Source organism: Epinephelus moara, chromosome 22, assembly GCF_006386435.1.
Source record: "Epinephelus moara isolate mb chromosome 22, YSFRI_EMoa_1.0, whole genome shotgun sequence".
Taxonomy (NCBI): domain Eukaryota; kingdom Metazoa; phylum Chordata; class Actinopteri; order Perciformes; family Serranidae; genus Epinephelus; species Epinephelus moara.
Window position 1 is genome coordinate 1,806,687 of NC_065527.1, and position 16,780 is coordinate 1,823,466.

General features: G+C 44.5%; 1 protein-coding gene and 2 long non-coding RNA genes across 3 annotated transcripts in view; 1 reads left to right on the forward strand and 2 right to left on the reverse strand.

Annotated features, from left to right (window-relative positions):
• LOC126384510 (uncharacterized) overlaps positions 1-16,780 on the reverse strand; it is a 250,992-nt gene that overhangs the window by 117,276 nt on the left and 116,936 nt on the right. The window lies entirely within an intron of this gene.
• The window catches only part of LOC126384513 (uncharacterized), a 173,663-nt gene that overhangs the window by 33,273 nt on the left and 123,610 nt on the right, over positions 1-16,780 (forward strand). The gene's annotated exons all lie outside the window — the stretch shown is intronic.
• trit1 (tRNA isopentenyltransferase 1) overlaps positions 1-16,780 on the reverse strand; it is a 47,330-nt gene that overhangs the window by 17,973 nt on the left and 12,577 nt on the right. Inside the window, 5 exon segments of the mRNA XM_050035500.1 lie at positions 1,425-1,536; positions 1,657-1,799; positions 2,770-2,927; positions 3,484-3,579; positions 7,105-7,248. Of these exon segments, the coding sequence (XP_049891457.1) occupies positions 1,425-1,536; positions 1,657-1,799; positions 2,770-2,927; positions 3,484-3,579; positions 7,105-7,248 (653 nt within the window).

Below are 16,780 nucleotides of genomic sequence, written 5' to 3' on the forward strand. Positions count from 1 at the left end.
GTGGTGGTAGCAGCAGCAGCTGCAGTTGTGGTGGCGACAGCAGAAGTTGCGTTGCTGGTCACGGCAAAGAAATTTGGCACAGTTAACTGCTGCCTGCCTTTAATCGCCGACTTGTGACTATCTGACAGCATGTGTGATTTCACCGCATTGACGCCCATTGTGCAAAGTTCGAAGATCTTTTTGCACACGCTGCAAAATGCCTCTCCGGGTTTACCGTCGACGGTCTTTAACCAGGTTCTGAATAGTTCCTCATCCAACCACTTCTGCTGAAACTTACATTTTCCCATTTTTCCGACATTTGCTAATATTCCCTCGGCTCTTTCGCCACAGCATGAGCACGCTCACAGAACGTTACATTCCAAGCATCCAGTGTTGTGACTTCGTGCACCGGCCGTAAACAACAGCCAATTAAAGGGTTCCGCCTGTCAATCATCACATTATACTTCCGATCAAAATTATTAAATGTTTATATAATCAAAATAAATCGTGAATAACAATGTTTTTTTTCCATCAAGTGTAGGCTATTTAATTTTTTAATGCCTCTGGACATCAAATTTAATGCTTTTTAATGCCATTTAAGGCCGTAATTTTCGCAAAATCTATTTAATGACTTTTAATGCTTTTTAATGACCCGCGGAAACCCTGTGTTAACTTCCAAACCACGTTCACCTCAAACCAGCTGAGCGATGCTTTGACCTGCGGGAAGTTCTGATGTGTTTACTGTCGCCGTTTTCACTGTGCTTCCCCCGAAAAATAAGCCAATTAACATGTAAAATGTAAAGTCCACATAGAAAGGCTCCCCCACCGCTGAGTTCAAAACCCCCACTCTGTATAAGAGGTGACAATGTTAACCACTGCACCACTGTGTCGCCCTCATCATGTGATTATTCAGGGAAGGACACCTGGCGCTCCATCTCAGCTGTGACTGAGTGATTTAGAAACTTCTGTTTCATCTAAATCACATTATTTTAAAAACTTGTATTATTGGCATTGGACACATTGAGAAGTGTAAATTCTGTAAGTGTTATTGTCATGTTTGTATGATAAAAACTGGTGAAGATATTAATCAAAATTCATGACATATTTGTCAAAATCCTGCCGGCGGAGCTTCCGTCCCCAGAAGGTTCAGCATGTGACACAATTTGACAGTGTGAAGTGTTCACACAGGGCAGAATATTTGAGCTAGCGAATTACACGTAAAGTCAATGAAGACGCAATTAGACGTGAATTCCTGCTGGGCGGCATCATGGACACGACACGAATTACGTGAATTAAGCACGTAGTACGATTTTGTGTCATACGGGAGTTGAAAAATCTGAACTTCAGCGACTGATTCGTGGCGTGACAGCCAATCAGCACTAAGATCCTCCGGCGATGCACAAACAACACCAAATATTGGGTTCTGTGTTCAGCAGGTTTGTTACCTGTCGTCCTGGACTTTCTGCTGATTGTAGCGGACGTGGAAGTCTCTGAGCTCGTCTATGAGTCCTGCAGACAACATCTCATCTACACGAGCATCCAGGCGCTTGTCCAGAGCTGCAGGGCAACAGAGACGCACAGACACACATCAAAACCTTCTTCATGCTGCACTGACGCTCACACAGCTCCTGTTGCCTTCTCTGTTGTCTTGATTAACAGCACTACCTCCGTCCTCACCGTCCATGTCAGCGTGCAGCCAGAAGATGCAGGGGTCTGGGTACCTCAGCGGCCCCCCCAGCTCATCACCTCCCTGCTGCCCCCTCTGCTCCTCCAGCCAGTGGCTGTGGGGTACGCCCGTCTCCTCGTGGATCTGAAGACTCCTTCGATAAACAAAAACACATGCAGAGATGCTGTGGTCAAATTAAACACTTTCACAGTGTGTCAACACAACCAGAGTGTTTTCTGATCTTTTATTTGTTGCTGTTTGATAGAAATTCCTACGATCTCCAGTTTACTGTGAGTTTACATCCCGGCCCCTGTGTGTCAGGCCTCAGAGGGTACACTCAGATTAGATGAGTTAAACATCCACTCATCCATTAAATCCTGTGTAAATGAAAGTCTCCATCCTCCTCTTGTGAAGCACAACTCTAGAGTTGCAGTGCAGCCAGAATGATGAACACACCAGCAGCAGTAAATTCAGAAGACCAGACGGGGGAGAAAACAAGAGGAAATATAAATCATGCTGAAACAAGATACATGCATGTTATCACTCTTTCTCTGACACATTTAAAATGAAGCCGGGGCCAAACAAACTCTCAGATGCTGAGATTCAAATCCAAACTGAAGCCTTCAGCCGAGCCTCGCTGCGCTCTGAGGTTATGAGCTGAAGATGAATCCTGTCGTCTCCTGTCATCCAGAGGAACAGGGTAACCTAACCTGCTCACACATAACACCAGAGTGCACTGACTGCGACTCATCAAGCCGTGTGCATGTGTGTGTGTGTGTGTGTGTGTGTGTGTGTGTGTGTGTGTGTGTGTGTGTGTAAACAGACACTGCTCTTGTCAGTGTTGGGTGGAGGCTGTATACTGTGACTCTGTGACTGTCAGCCTGAGACAGAGAGAGAACCCTTCAGCAGGACCTCGTGCAAAACATGAGAAAATTTAACAGCCACTCACTCACACACACACACACACACACACACACACACACACACACACACACACACACACAAATGATTTAATGATTCTAAACATTATCATTAAAGTGGAAAACTCATTTTGCCTTTTCTATCCTTACTGAAATGCTGTGGAGTCGAGGCGTTAGTGTTGCAGACATTAGCAGCTGTATCACCTGGCTATCTTGCGTTTGTCATTGGGGTGCAACATGGCGGCCATTTTGGGGTCCACTTCAGCCAGTCGTTTATGTAACTCAGCTCCTCCCATTTTCTCCAGCTCCAACTTCCTGTCTGGGGCCCCGTCTCCTCCGTCTGCTGGCTCCTCGTTCTCCCGCTGTCAGACACATTTCATTTAGTGTGTTAGAGTTCGCCACTGCTGCCTAAACTGCTGCTCTCAGGTCCTTGAGATGATAACATGTCCTGTTGGGAGCTTTGTGTCAGATATAATGTGAAACAGACAGAAAACAAGAAGCAGCAAACACTGAGACCTCATGTGGTGCTTGTCTTTACATCTAGGATAGTCTAAGAGCGGCCAGTTCACACCACTGACACAAACTGGTTTCGTCTCATCTTGAATCTTTGGTCTGAGCTGGACTTTAATTCTTGAGTCATGGCAAAAAATGTGTGTTGGGAGGTCACAGTGACCTTTGACCACCAAATTCTGATCAGTTCACCCTTGAGTCCAAATGGACGTTTGTGCCAAATTTGAGGTATCAGATTCAGAAGAATGGAACTGACAAACAGACAACCGTAAAACATAGTAAAACTACAGGCAGTGCTGACACAGAGACATAAAACGTGAGTTGAGAGATATAAGAATTAATATAGGCGAGATAAACAGTGTGAAAGAAGGAGAGGATGATGGGAGGTGTAGTTTGTATTGCACTCACCCCTGTATCCAGCAGCACTCTCCACAGCAGTGACTCAATGTAATAGTTGGTTCCTCCTACGACGACCGGCAGTTTGTTTCTGCTGTGCATGTCGTCTATGTCGGAGCGTGTCAAGGAGGAAACTGATCTGTGCACAGTTTATATCCATTGATGATACCTGTTGCTGATTCTGACAGTTTTTACATGAATGCACAACAATTCAAACCACTATGAGATGATCTGTTGAGCTGGTGTAAAAACATTCAAACGTTAACAGAATTAAAACCGTTCTGGTTCAATCAGTCGCTGTGAAGCTGCCAGACGCTTCCTGATGAATTATATTCAAGTCCTCAGGCTGTGAACGGTGACTGTACATGTTCAAAAGAATGTGTTAAACGCTGGATTCATATCACATGCACATTTAAGAATACAGTGAAGATCCAGATGAGACAGAACTGAGTCTGGATTTCAGAGTGTTGATAGAAATAATAAGAGCAAACCTTTAAGTGACACAGAACATGATTCTGTAAACTATAGTTCATTAGAAAATAAAAAGAAAACTAGAATTACTGCTTCAAAGTCTGACGCTGCCATAAACCAGTCAAGTGTCTCTGACAGTTTACACCAATGTCTGCCGATGCTGTTGGGTTACACGTCACGCCTCTTTTGCTTCTGTGATGCCGGCATGTTGTCTAAAGGCCCTGACACACCAAGCCGATGGTCGGCCGTCGACCAAAGTCGGGTCATCAGTGAGCGTCTGTTGCCCTAGTTTTTGCGGTGTGTCCTGCACCGTCGGCACGTTGGCGTCAGCGTCAGTGTCAGCGTCAGCGCTTTTTCAGCCTATTGAGCATGTTGAATCGGCAGCGGAGCTTGTCGGTGAGAGAGATCACTCTGATTGGCTGTTCAGGTTTTATTTCCTCGCCCCTGTAGCGAGTGAATCTGCCTGTAGTGAAACCGGGGCTAACCGGTGCTTCCTCCTCAGGCTCCACTTCACTCAGCTGCCCCACAGACCCGCTGCTTCTTCACACTTTAACCTGAATAACAAACCGGAGCTAGCTGGGAGCGGCTAGCGGAGCGTTAGCCGCAGCATGACCGGAGGGAAGCACAGCCAGTTAGCCTCCGCTAGTCTCTGAGCTAGCCCCGGCTCTCCGTTTGGATCCAACCGGAGCACCGAGCCCTGGTTTGTTATTCAGGTTAAAGTGGGAAGAAGCAGCGGGTTTATCGGGCAGCTGAGTGAAGTGGAGCCTGCGGAGGAAACACCGGGACCGTCTGGATGTAATAGTCCGTGGAGGTGCTGCGGTGCTCGGCTGCACAGATAGGAAACCCCTCGGCTGACAGGATGTACCACTCTCTCACTCCGCTCTCTCTCACGCAGGCGCAGAACGTACGTGCTACTTGGCCGTCGGATGTAGTCCGTGTAGTGTGTTCAAATGCAACTGACACAGGGCGACGTGAGGCGACATAGACGACGCAACAGTTGGCTTTCGTCGCCGCTAGTTCTTTGATGTCGGTTTGGTGTGTCCGCACCTTAAGGACGCATTCACACTGGCGCTTTAAACAAATGCTTTAAACGAACCCTGGTCCACTTCCACGGATAGTTTGGTTCATTTGGAGTGGCGTGAACGCTCATTCGAATGCTGGTGCGGACCAAATGAGTGAACCCTGGTCTGCTTGAAAACTGGGGGTCTCGGTTCACTTGCAAGTGAACCCTGGTGCGGTTCGGTTACAGTGGGAAATGCAAACAGACTATCCAGCGAACCAAGGAGAGGAAGTGACGTAGAGTGCAGAGCATTTGTTTTTGTGGTGACCAGGCGGGCTGAAGGGATAGATTTCCGTTTTTGGTCCTGGCCAATCGATGAGCAGGGTTTCCTTCTTCCTCATGCTTCTTTGCTTCCTGGTCAGTGGTCGTTTTGGGCAGTACCGCCCCCAAACGAGCAGCTGTTGTAACTGTGTAACGTTGTCCAGGTGGTTTGGTCCGCTTTAAAAAGTGCAGTGTGAAAGTGAACCGAACCAAATTAAGGTGTGAAATTTTTTGGCATTCCCCGCCCAATCGAACCGAGTCCCCCGGACTATCCTGGTGTGAATGAGCCATAAAATCACACACTGGAGCGGAATGGAGCCGCCGTTGTTTGGCTCTGTGGCTCAAAGAAGGGACTTTGTAGCAGCTCTACTGACTGATCTCTGTGTAACAATGGCGGTTGCTATTTGTTGGAAATGTTGATGCTTATTTTTCACAATTTTCAAAATCTTACAGAGCAAATTTGTAATTGATTAGTTGCTTATTGATAATGTAAATAATCACAAGAAGTCAACACTGTCCTTTTATCACAAATTCAATATCAGCCACTTAGTTTGGTTCACCTCCTAAATCATCACAGAAATATCAATACAGGAACTGAGAGAGACCTCAGAGCTCACACAGACAGAGCCTGCTGCCTGTCTACCTGCTGCCTGTCTACCTGCTGCCTGTCTACCTGCTGCCTGTCTACCTGCCACACCTCATCTCCCTGGCTGTCTCCTTTTCTGTCGCATCTGCTCCCATCCTGCACCTTCCCTCCTCTCCGCTCCTCCCTCGCCCACCTTCTCTTCTCGGGGATAATCAAATAACCACTCAAACAAGATAAAGGCTCATCAGCCATCGTCACTCACCTCCTCTCTCTCTCTCACACACACACACACACACACACACACACACATACACCAGAGAGGGCTGCATCAGTGTGTTTGCACAAGCAAGGAGCAGGAGATGGGAAAGAGCGAGAGAGGAGGGTCACTGACAAGCGGTGAATAAATGAGGGAGGGAAAGCCGAAAGAGGGCTGGAAGAGTGAGAGCGATAAAGGAGGAACAGGGGAGGGGTGTAGCTGAGAGAGTTTATGTGAATGGCATGTTGAGTGAAGGATTGATGGCTGATGATGCGTCATTAGGTCCTGCGTCTTTGAACTTCTCAGGCTTGTCAGCCCTCTCCAACTATCACAACCCCTCCTCTTCTCTTTCCCTCCATCGTATCGCTCCTGCTCTGCACTTTCAAATCCTCCACATGGCTTCTATCCCTCTAATCTGTATTCATCTCTTTCCGTTTCTCCCTCTTCCCACCAGCAAGCTCGCTGCACTGAGCCTATTCTTGGAGCTACCGCAGCCCCTCGCCGCACTGGTATGAGTGTGTGTGTGTGTGTGTGTGTGCCTTCCTGATCTATTAATACCGTCTCTAGTTATCGCCTCCTCTCTCCACATCTGTGTGACGGCCGGTGTCTGCGAGAGGGTGTGACTGCCCAGAGTGTGTCTCAGTGTGTGTGTGTGTGTGTGTGTGTGTGTGTAGACGCACAGACTCCTCTATAAATATCGTCTCTAGTGATCTCTCTCTCTCTCTTCTCATTTTCAGTGCAACATCTGCAGCGAGACATGCTGACAAAACGAGGACATGGCAGATCTTCTTACACACACACACACACACACACACACACACACACACACACACACACACACACACCTCCAGCAGACCAATTAGTAAAAGTCAAACTGGCTGAAATCTTTCCCAGCAGTTAATAACACGGGAGCAAGGATGTGACAGAGGTGATGGCGGCGTGCCGAGAGGTATTACGGGAAATATTGTCCCTCTGCTCTCACTTGTTTCCAGTAAAGGATATTAGAGCCAGAGCTTTGTTCCTGAAGTCCACTACCGTGTAGCTGCTGACCAACGGGTCCACGAAGCTGATCATGTGATGTCTGCACTGGGCGCGCTCCTCAGCCGTCACCTTATTGGTGATGATGTCGAGGCCCTGGTACACCTGAAGGGGATGACAAATAAGCACAGAAACATGATAAAGTAAATAAGGATCAGGCATAAAATTTAAGAACATCTGATGCACTCTGAAGTCTGAAAGTTTAACGTAAGATCTTTATCCTAGAGAGCAGGAATCCCTGGACAACACTGGAGAACTGGAATTACCGCCCTGCATTTGAACGCCCCCAGTTTCCCTGACAAAAGTTAACCACAAAACTCTCATCAGTTTATTTTTCAGTCCAGGTGGACGTTTGTGTCAAATTCAAAGAAAGTCCATCAAGGTGTTCTTGAGATATCTGGTGTTTCTTAAAGTCAAGGGTCCTTCGGATCCTGCAGAGGAAAGGCAAGAGTCCTTCCCATCATTCAGTGAACACATATTGGAGCAGACTAACGAGAGCCCTCATGTGTTCGTCATTAACCTTCAGCAGACTGAGGAGGTTTCAGGGTACTGTGATCATTTTGGCACTTCTTAATGTCGTTGTACAATTTGAACAAATACGAGAAGTATTTTCAAAATCCTGTGACTTTTAGGGAGACATGTCTGGATTATTCTTTAAAAAACAAACAGGGAGGCCGAATGAAACTTTTGGTGCCACGGCATTTTAAAAATCTCATTATGTGGCAGTGAACACGTTGGAAAGTGTAAATGATGAGATTAGGCTTGTATGATAAAAACTCGTGGAGACATTAACCCAAATAAATGACATATCTATCTAAATCCTGCCGAACTCACTGAAGAGACTCCTCCTTCACTTCCAGCAAACTGTGCGCAAAGAATTGTGGGTACTTTATACCCACTGAGGATACACATATGCATCCTTGAACATTCTCTGAATGAAGGACTCAGTGCTCAGCAGAATTTGAAGGATCCTTGACATTGGAACAGTCCTTCGGCGAGATTTGATGTCGTAGCATCTTTGAAATTCAGCCATTTAAGGATCCTTCCTTGACTTTGAGAAACACCCATCATGTTCACGAGAATATGACAGATGCAAGGTAACAGACCTTTCACAACCAAAATCTAATCAGTTCATTCTCAAGTCCAAGTCACTGTTTGAGCCAAATTTTAAGAAATTTCCTTGAGGTTTTTTTAAACCCCCATTTTGTAGCAAAAACGCCTAAAATGACATACCCAAATTAAAATGTCTGTAGCTTCTGAACCGCTCTGACTACATGCATGCATGAGGTCTTGTCAGAAAGAAAACTCTCTGAAGTTTCTTGTGAAAGTGTCAGAAACACTCTAGGTGACACAGAGACAGAGTAATGGGCCTCTGAAGTCAGTAAAAAGTTGCCTAAAATAAAATAAAAACTGTATTTCAGGATGAATAACTGTCTGTGGCTTCAACTGAGCAGGTAAATGACACTGTGGGGCTGTAGGCACACTATCAATGAACACTTGTTTCAAATTTGAAGAAGACTGCTCAAAGTATGACCATTTTACAGTGTTTTTACCATGAAAAGATCCAGGCGGAGCTCCAAAAGACAAGTCTGTCACTTACCATGAAAAGATCCAGGCGGAGCTCCAAAAGACAAGTCTGTCACTCTGCTTCAAAACAGTACTGTCAGTGATCAAACAACACTCAGCCAGCTTCAAACATTGTACCTTATTGAAATCAGGTGTGATTATGATAGCTGATGTTGTTTATGACACAGAAACACCATAAAATATCACCAAATAAAGCCATATGAAATGTGAAAGTTATGATCCCACTTTCTAGACGGTGTATCTCAGCCAAAAATAGTGGTAGGAGTGAGATCTCACTTTTTATAAAACAGCTAAGTCCCCGCTAACAGATCCACATAAGATCGGGAGTAATCCTTTAACCATCCTGTCGAAAAACGGCATGACATGACTTGTCACCACTCATCACGATTTTGGACTTTGTGTGTTTAGGCTGCTCTGGTGCGAAATACATAATAAATAAAAGAAAAACGATGTTATTTTTGAAAAGTTGAGAGCTTCCTGAATCCAGCAATACCAAACATCACATGGTTTGATGACGTAGTGCATCTGGGAGATACCATTTAACAGAGGAGGGGGGTGTGAGGACGTCAGCGTCCTGGCGGAGTTAGAGAGGTTAAGATATTGAGTTCACAAAGACAGGACGGATGCACATACAGACAGCTGAACAACCTGATAACAGAACACCTCCGACCGCGACTATCGTCGGCACTGAGGCATAAAACAGAGTTTTACAGGCAAGTCTAATTATAATTATAGCGTGAAACAGATTTTGTACGTCCACACTGATGCACTTAAAGTCTGAAAGTTTAGCAGAAGTTCTTTGTCCTAGAGAGCAGGACATGGACAACAGTGGGAAAAGTGTCCATAAAACAAATCAGGCACAAGATTGAAGTCTGTGCTAGTGGTGAAGTGTGTGTGTGTGTGTGTGTGTGTGTGTGTGTGTGTGTGTGTGTGTGTGTGTGTGTCTCAATGTCAGAATCTGGGAGCAGGTTGTTATGGAAGAAGGAATGAGGAGCGCGGTGTGTCTGACCATTCCTACACTTTACACACACACCTCCTCTGTCCATTTTTATCATCACCCAGCGAGAGGGCTCCTTCATGGAATCTGACAGCTGAGTGTCACAGAGCAGTCCGTCATGATTTTCATTCTCCGACACACACACACAGTAAAGAGCAGAGAGTTTTCGCAGGACGTCTCAGGATGCAGAGAACTCTAACTTGTCTCTGTGGAGTCCTTTTACTGTCCTTTAAACTTCAAAGTCGTGTTTTCCTTGATTCCATGTCCTTGATTATTCTGAAATACATCTCTGATCAGGGTCCTCTGGAGCTATGTGCACGTCCTGACTGGATCTGCACTCTTTGACTTCACTGAAGACATACACACACTGTGTGCGCACAAAACGAGGCCTGAAAGAGGCGTGCACCACCTCCCATGGAAAAGTTATGAGCTATAAAAGCAGACTTGATGGAAGAAACTTTGATCCATTCTCACGAACATTTTGGAAACAGGAAATTGTCGACACAGATGGTGAGGTGGAAGTCTGATTGTAGAAACTGTCAAATATTTTTTGACTTTTGTATGTACGTACATTTTTAGTATGGATCCATTTATAAATGAGACCAGGGCTGCACCTTCATTAATATAGGCCTATATTTTATCTCCAAGTGCACGTCACACACTGAGCGAGCCGCCTGTTAATGACGCTGTGGGCTAATGGGCATGTAGCTACTTCCATGTTTCAGATGATACGTCATGTTTGTAGTCGACCAATGAAGATGAGTTTACATATCACCTTGGGTTCGTCCTTCACCTTCTCAAAATGATCCCACACTTTGGATTTCCTGCCCGACATGTTATTAACTAGCCTGTGGAATAACCGCAGGTACCAGCCCTGGAGATTAACCTGACTCCTGTCTGACTGCTGAGCGTGGACACTTCCTGTGTCTGTCCTTTCAAAGTAAAGTCACACATGGTCCAGTCATATAGGTTTGGATTTATTTTGACAAGATGCAGCTCCTCATAGAGTTTCACGTTTGTTTGTTTTTCTGTGACTAAGCGACCAATGAAATCCTGCGGACTAATGACCACTCTGGTCGACTAACGTTTGCTGGACTATCAGCCCTTAATGAGACCCCTGAACTTTCACTGAGGTGATTGCTGCACAACATGTATTTTTACAAGGGTTGTGACGATCCATCGATCTGGATCGATATACTGATTTAATAATCATCGATCCATATCATCATCTTTACGCCTTTTTATCTCTCTGTGCTCTTCCTCTCCGAGCTAACGGGGCTTCTGTGACGTCATCTGGTTGGTGAATCAGTTTGAAATGTTACAAGCAATTGAAGGAAAAACAAAAATCCAGACAGACGATGGTCGACTGATGGGTCAAACCACTCTGATGTAACTGGGTGCTGTAGATGGAGGAGCATTAATTCTAGGCCAGTTATTTTTATTGATTTTGCGCTTTACGACACCAATACTCAGGCTGTAGACGGTAAAATATCATCTCCTCTCATGTATCATGTAAACACACCTTTATGTCCTCTGCACAGCATCTGTGTGTAGTCTACCATCAACCATTCAGAGTGTGTGTGTGTGTGTGTGTGTGTGTGTGTGTGTGTGTGTGTGTGTGTGTGTGCGGCTCACAAAGAGGTGAATCGGCCTGGAGCTGCCAGGAAAACTTTATGAAACCCCTCTGAGTCAAACACGTCCCAAAAAATGTTAGCAGTGGGCTGAGGGCTCTGGTTGGAGTCAAAAGAGAAGCTTGATGAAGCGCTCTATTGTTCAGTGATTCAGAGCAGGAAAACATCTAATCACACACACTCAGCCAGTTATTGGGAGTGAAGCACCATCCCAAATGAACACACGAGTATTATTTTTACAGCATGAAAGAAAGGATGAATGAAGTCACTCATGAGCTTATTTTTTCCTCTGTGAAAATGATGAACATTTCAGACAAACAGTGCATTGTGGGAAGTTAGGATTTTTGTTTAGGTAAGTTGAGACGAGGTGACGTGGAGAGATGACAGAGGAGAGGGTCACACAACAGTTTTTGTTCTTTAAAGTCGTTCATATTAAAGGGTTAACGACTTAAAAGCAACCTACTTGCAACATGACTGTGTCATGAGTGTGGTAACAGTTGACCAGCGAGGGAAACATCTCCTCCAAACAGCGACTGTCCAATTAGTGACCATAACTCAGCACGACAGGCCTGTCGAGGCTTAGATTTCTCCACACGAGGCTGTTTGCACAGTGAAAGATAAATGGAGCTGCATTTATATTGCACCTTTCTAGGCCACCTATTCACACACATTCACACACTGCTAGTTGAGGCTACTCTAAAGGATGCCACCTGCGCATCACTTAAGCATTCACATTCAAGTGGATAAAGATTTATCCACAGATTTAAAGACGTCTGGGCCAAACGTGGAATAACAAATTCTGTGTCCATCCCATGATGTCACTGCGCCCAAAAAGACTTCAACGTAGACTTAAATCATGAAAAGAGACGGCTGTGACACCGTGTCCTGACTGGATGAGACGTGAGTGAGTGTCTGTGATAGAAATGCACATTACTGAATATTTTGCCCGTATCCAATATGCTGATATATAACAGCTCATTTGGCCGATACTGATATCGATATATCTGCTTTTGTCCCACCTGATTTCAGTGATCAAGTCTCTTCTGTAGTGGAATCAACATCATATTATACATGCATACTCTTATCATGACGGCCTACCAGCAGATGGAGACATGAAATACAACACTCTTCAGTGTATGTGATATTCATTCATTGGACAAACTGAGAAAAAGCATGTTGGCTGATTCCAATAGTTCATTTTAAAGCCGCTATTGGCTGATACATACCGATATTATCGTGCACCCCAAGTCAGCAATTAAATTAGTTCAAGTGCATTGTTTTCCACTGGACTGTCCTGACTGCCTGTGAGCAACGTAGCTATGTAGCTACGTAGCTATGCAACGCACCAAACCATTTTATTCCTCACGCTTGCATTAAAAGTGCGACAATGGACAAGGAACGGCTGAGTTATACATATGACAACTCCTCATTTCACTACAAAAACCTAAATAAGTTGGCACCTGGCTGCAGGGAGATGGACAGGAGGCTGAACGTTGGATGCTCTGCAGAGCTCACTGGCAACTAGCATGTTTTACTAAGAGATGGTATGATGTCGTATGGAAGCTACAACAATGATATCTGTAAGTTTAAGGGGTGGAGAAAAAATCAATACAGCATAGTGTTGTGATATTTTTGGCTGGCAATATGGTATTGATTTTTTTATTACAAAATTTATCAATATTACAAGCACAAATTAAACTCAGGTAGCCGACCAGAATGATATCATCAGCTGCTTTTCAGTTCACTAGATACGATTTGCTGCAAAAAAAAAAGTGTCTGAGGTGAGATGAACAAACTGAAACTTTATTTTATTAGATAAAACAGATGTTCATAAAAGTTTTCCTTTGGGGATAAAATTTACAGCTGAAAAAATTGCACCAACACTGTATTGTGGATCCTCTGGTGATTCCCGCCCTAATAAGTTACCTGCGATAGTATTGCCGTGACTGAGTAATAAGGACGTGTGTACTTTCCCATCTTTTCAGCGGTCACTCTGAGACCACAGCTGTTATGTTGTGTTCACACCCAGTGCGAATAAATCAGTTTACACAAGTGAATTATATGTAGAGTCAATGTATAGATGCCATTACACACGAACTCCTGCCAGGTGGCGCTATGGACACAACGCAAAATACGTAAATTGATGGAGTAGTGCTATTCTGTGTCATACGCTTATTCGCAAGAGTTAAAAAATCTGAACTTTAACGCGTGTATGAAGCGAGTCAACACAAAATATTTTAGCTATCAAACAAAAATTCACATCGTGTTTGGTGTGAATAGTAAGGGGTGGGAAAAAAATCAATTTTTAGATGCACTGAGATTCTGTCTTGGATGATGCGAGCATCGATGTGGAAAACTCATACTTGATTTTAATTTTATTTTTATATCTATTTTTCAAATTACCGTAACTCCTCGAACATTCACGCTATCGACGTAATTCCGAATGCAAGTAGGAGTGATTTAGCGGAGTTTGGGTGGCGTTTTCTTGGTACATAATATTTAGTGTTGTAAAATAATAGTATTTGTAGTTTTTTGAGAGCTTTTAAGTTTTTTTATGCCATGTTTTTGTCATGTTTTCACCATAGTTCATAGTTTTGCCATCGTTCGTCTTTTTTGCAATAGTTGGTGTTTTTATAGTTCATAGATAGTTATAGTCAGATATAGTTTTGTAAATACTGGAGGAGAAATGTCGAGGAGGTCGACGAGGGACAGGAGAGTCCTGTTGAGATTTGTGGATGAGGAGGATGGAGCGGAGGAGACTGGTGGAGTGTCGTCGTCTCAACCACAGTAAGTAATAGAGTTTTTATGCACTGAATATGTGTTCCCAGCTTTATTACAAAAATGTTTTTCAACATCTAGTGTAAATGTTCTTATTGGCTCGTTTTAGAATTGAGAATCGTTTTATAATCGAAATCGTTGCCCTCAGAATCGGAAATGAATCGAATCGTGAGGAGCCTAGAGATTCCCACCCCTACAGTGAATAAGGCATGTGGTTTTTTTTACTTGACGTGACAAAGTTCCGTATTTAACAGATCCAGTGTGCACAGAGAGCGTCAAATGTACCGTGATGCAGCACCTTGTTCAGGCGCTCACTTGCTGTTAGGACACAGTGTGAATATGTGGACACATTTCAGAATTTGATCCATTCAGTCAAATAACATTTGGAAAGTCTAGAAAAGCGACCCGATTAAATTATTTTCTCCCCAATCAAGTTAGCAGAGCGCGAAACCCAATGATGTGAAAACAGCGACGATCATGTGAGTCATTTTATGTGCAGTAGTTGATGCTGTGTCCAGTTGTCTTTACACATCCATGTCTTTATTACTGTATCAACTGAACATTTGTGTTTCCTTCCTGATTAAGTTTAGTTTCAGTCTATTTATTTGGGTCAGACAGTGTCGAGACATTAGTGTTGAATGTCTTTAAAACACATCTGTATGTCACATCTGTCCTGTCAGAGTGCAGCAGAACTAATAACCAGACAACACAATTTTATTTGGTCTCCATCTGTCACCTTGGAAAGTGTTTTATGCTGCGAGCCGTGCTCACACGCTCTTAAATACCTCCTAACTTTGTTACCGAGCATCTCCAGTAGTTTAAATCTTGTATTTCACTAAAGGCAACAACATTACAAACTGTTTGACTGTTTAATGCAACATAACATGCACTGGATGATCGATACAGATGTGCCAATGAACGTGTGCGTGTGGGTTGCGTGTGCTTCACCAAATGTTCCTGAGCACCGCGGCGAGCCAAAAGTGGGGAGCAGGGCAGGGCAGAACAACCCAGCCGGATAAATTATTCACGGCTTCTCTGCACGACACCACTGTCAGCCAGGGGAGAGATGGTTGCATGGATGGATGGACAGATGAAGGAGATGGAGAGCAAATGACGGTTTGGAAAGGAAAAGAGCGCCGACAGAGAGAGAAGGAGACGAACAGACAGACGAGGAGACAGAAGAGCACTGTGTACTTGTTACAGAGGACAGGATGCTCCCTGACAATTTCTGCACATATTATCAACCACCGCCACCACCAGCCCTCCTTCGCCATCACTGCTTGCTCTCACACACACACACACACACACACACACACACACACACACACACACACACACACACACACACACACACACACACACACGGGACACAGACTTGCACAGATTGTCCAGTGCAGACAGAATGACAGGTAGCAGAAGGACGGCAGAATGATGGGGAGGGAAGAGATGCTCCGAGATAAAGGCTGGGTGTGTGTGTGTGTGTGTGTGTGTGTGTGTGTGTGTGTGTGTGTGTGTGTGTGTGTGTTAGAGAGAGACACTCGGGGAGTTTAGTGTCATGTGTGTCTCATTTCCAGCCTCACACCTCCCAAATTAACACTTCCTCACATGATGAAAAGACAAAAGCTCACTCTCTTGTTTTGACTCCTCATCCATCTTGGCTTCAAAGTTTAGATGTCATGACAACAGGGCAAACTCCATCTGCTGAAGAAGATCATGTGATACGACTGAGAGCTACACAACAGCTACTGTCCTCTTTCTTTTTCTCCAGCAGTTGTAAAGTTTCCTCTCCTCCATCTGTCCTCGTCTTCACAATCCCTCTGTTCTTACCTGCCACTGAGAGAACCACAGCTAACCGTTACGTAACCAGTCCTCAATGTACATTTGACGTGTTAGAGTGTTGCAAAAAAAAAGAAAAACCAGATTGTGATTTTAATTTCACCTTAACGAGGACAAGGAGACCCGAGAGTAAAAGCTGGCAGAGGAGGAGCGGACTGTAAATCAGAAAAATGAAAAGAGCCACTTGAGTGGAAGATATGAGGAGAAAAATGCTTTGAGGGGGAGCTGCAAATGAGAGAGAAAATGAGGAAGAAGAAATGAAGACCTCCAGTCGCTGCGCTGGAAATGAGCTACAAATTGCGGAGACGCTCGAGCTCAGAGTCATAAAGGAATCAGAGATAAAACATCAACACTGCTAATCGTGTTTACGCCTGTCCTCTGGAGGAAACTGCAGGAAAATGTCACAGTAAAAGGAAGATACTTACGAACTAACTGCTGAGTATTGTTTTAAAAAAGATGCAAAACTTAAAATGTGAGATTTTTGGGTTGAAGAGATGGAGATACTGGTTCAGGGACTAAACAGGCCAGAAAGTGGAGGGAGAATAGATTGGCCCACAGTTGTTCAACTCATGCTGCTCATGATTCACCGTCCTCTGAGGACCAAACAAGAAAAGTTATTTCAGGGCAGGTCTACAGCCCTGTTTCCACCAGACAGTTCAGTTCAGTTCAGTTCAGTTCAGTTCAGTACACATTGTTTCTGCCTCCACAGTGAAAGTTGTGGATGGTCCCAACAGAAGCGTTCCTTAGCGTCCCCATGTTTGGTCCCCCCTCTGTTGGGGTACCTAGCACACAGATCTGGTACTAAAAG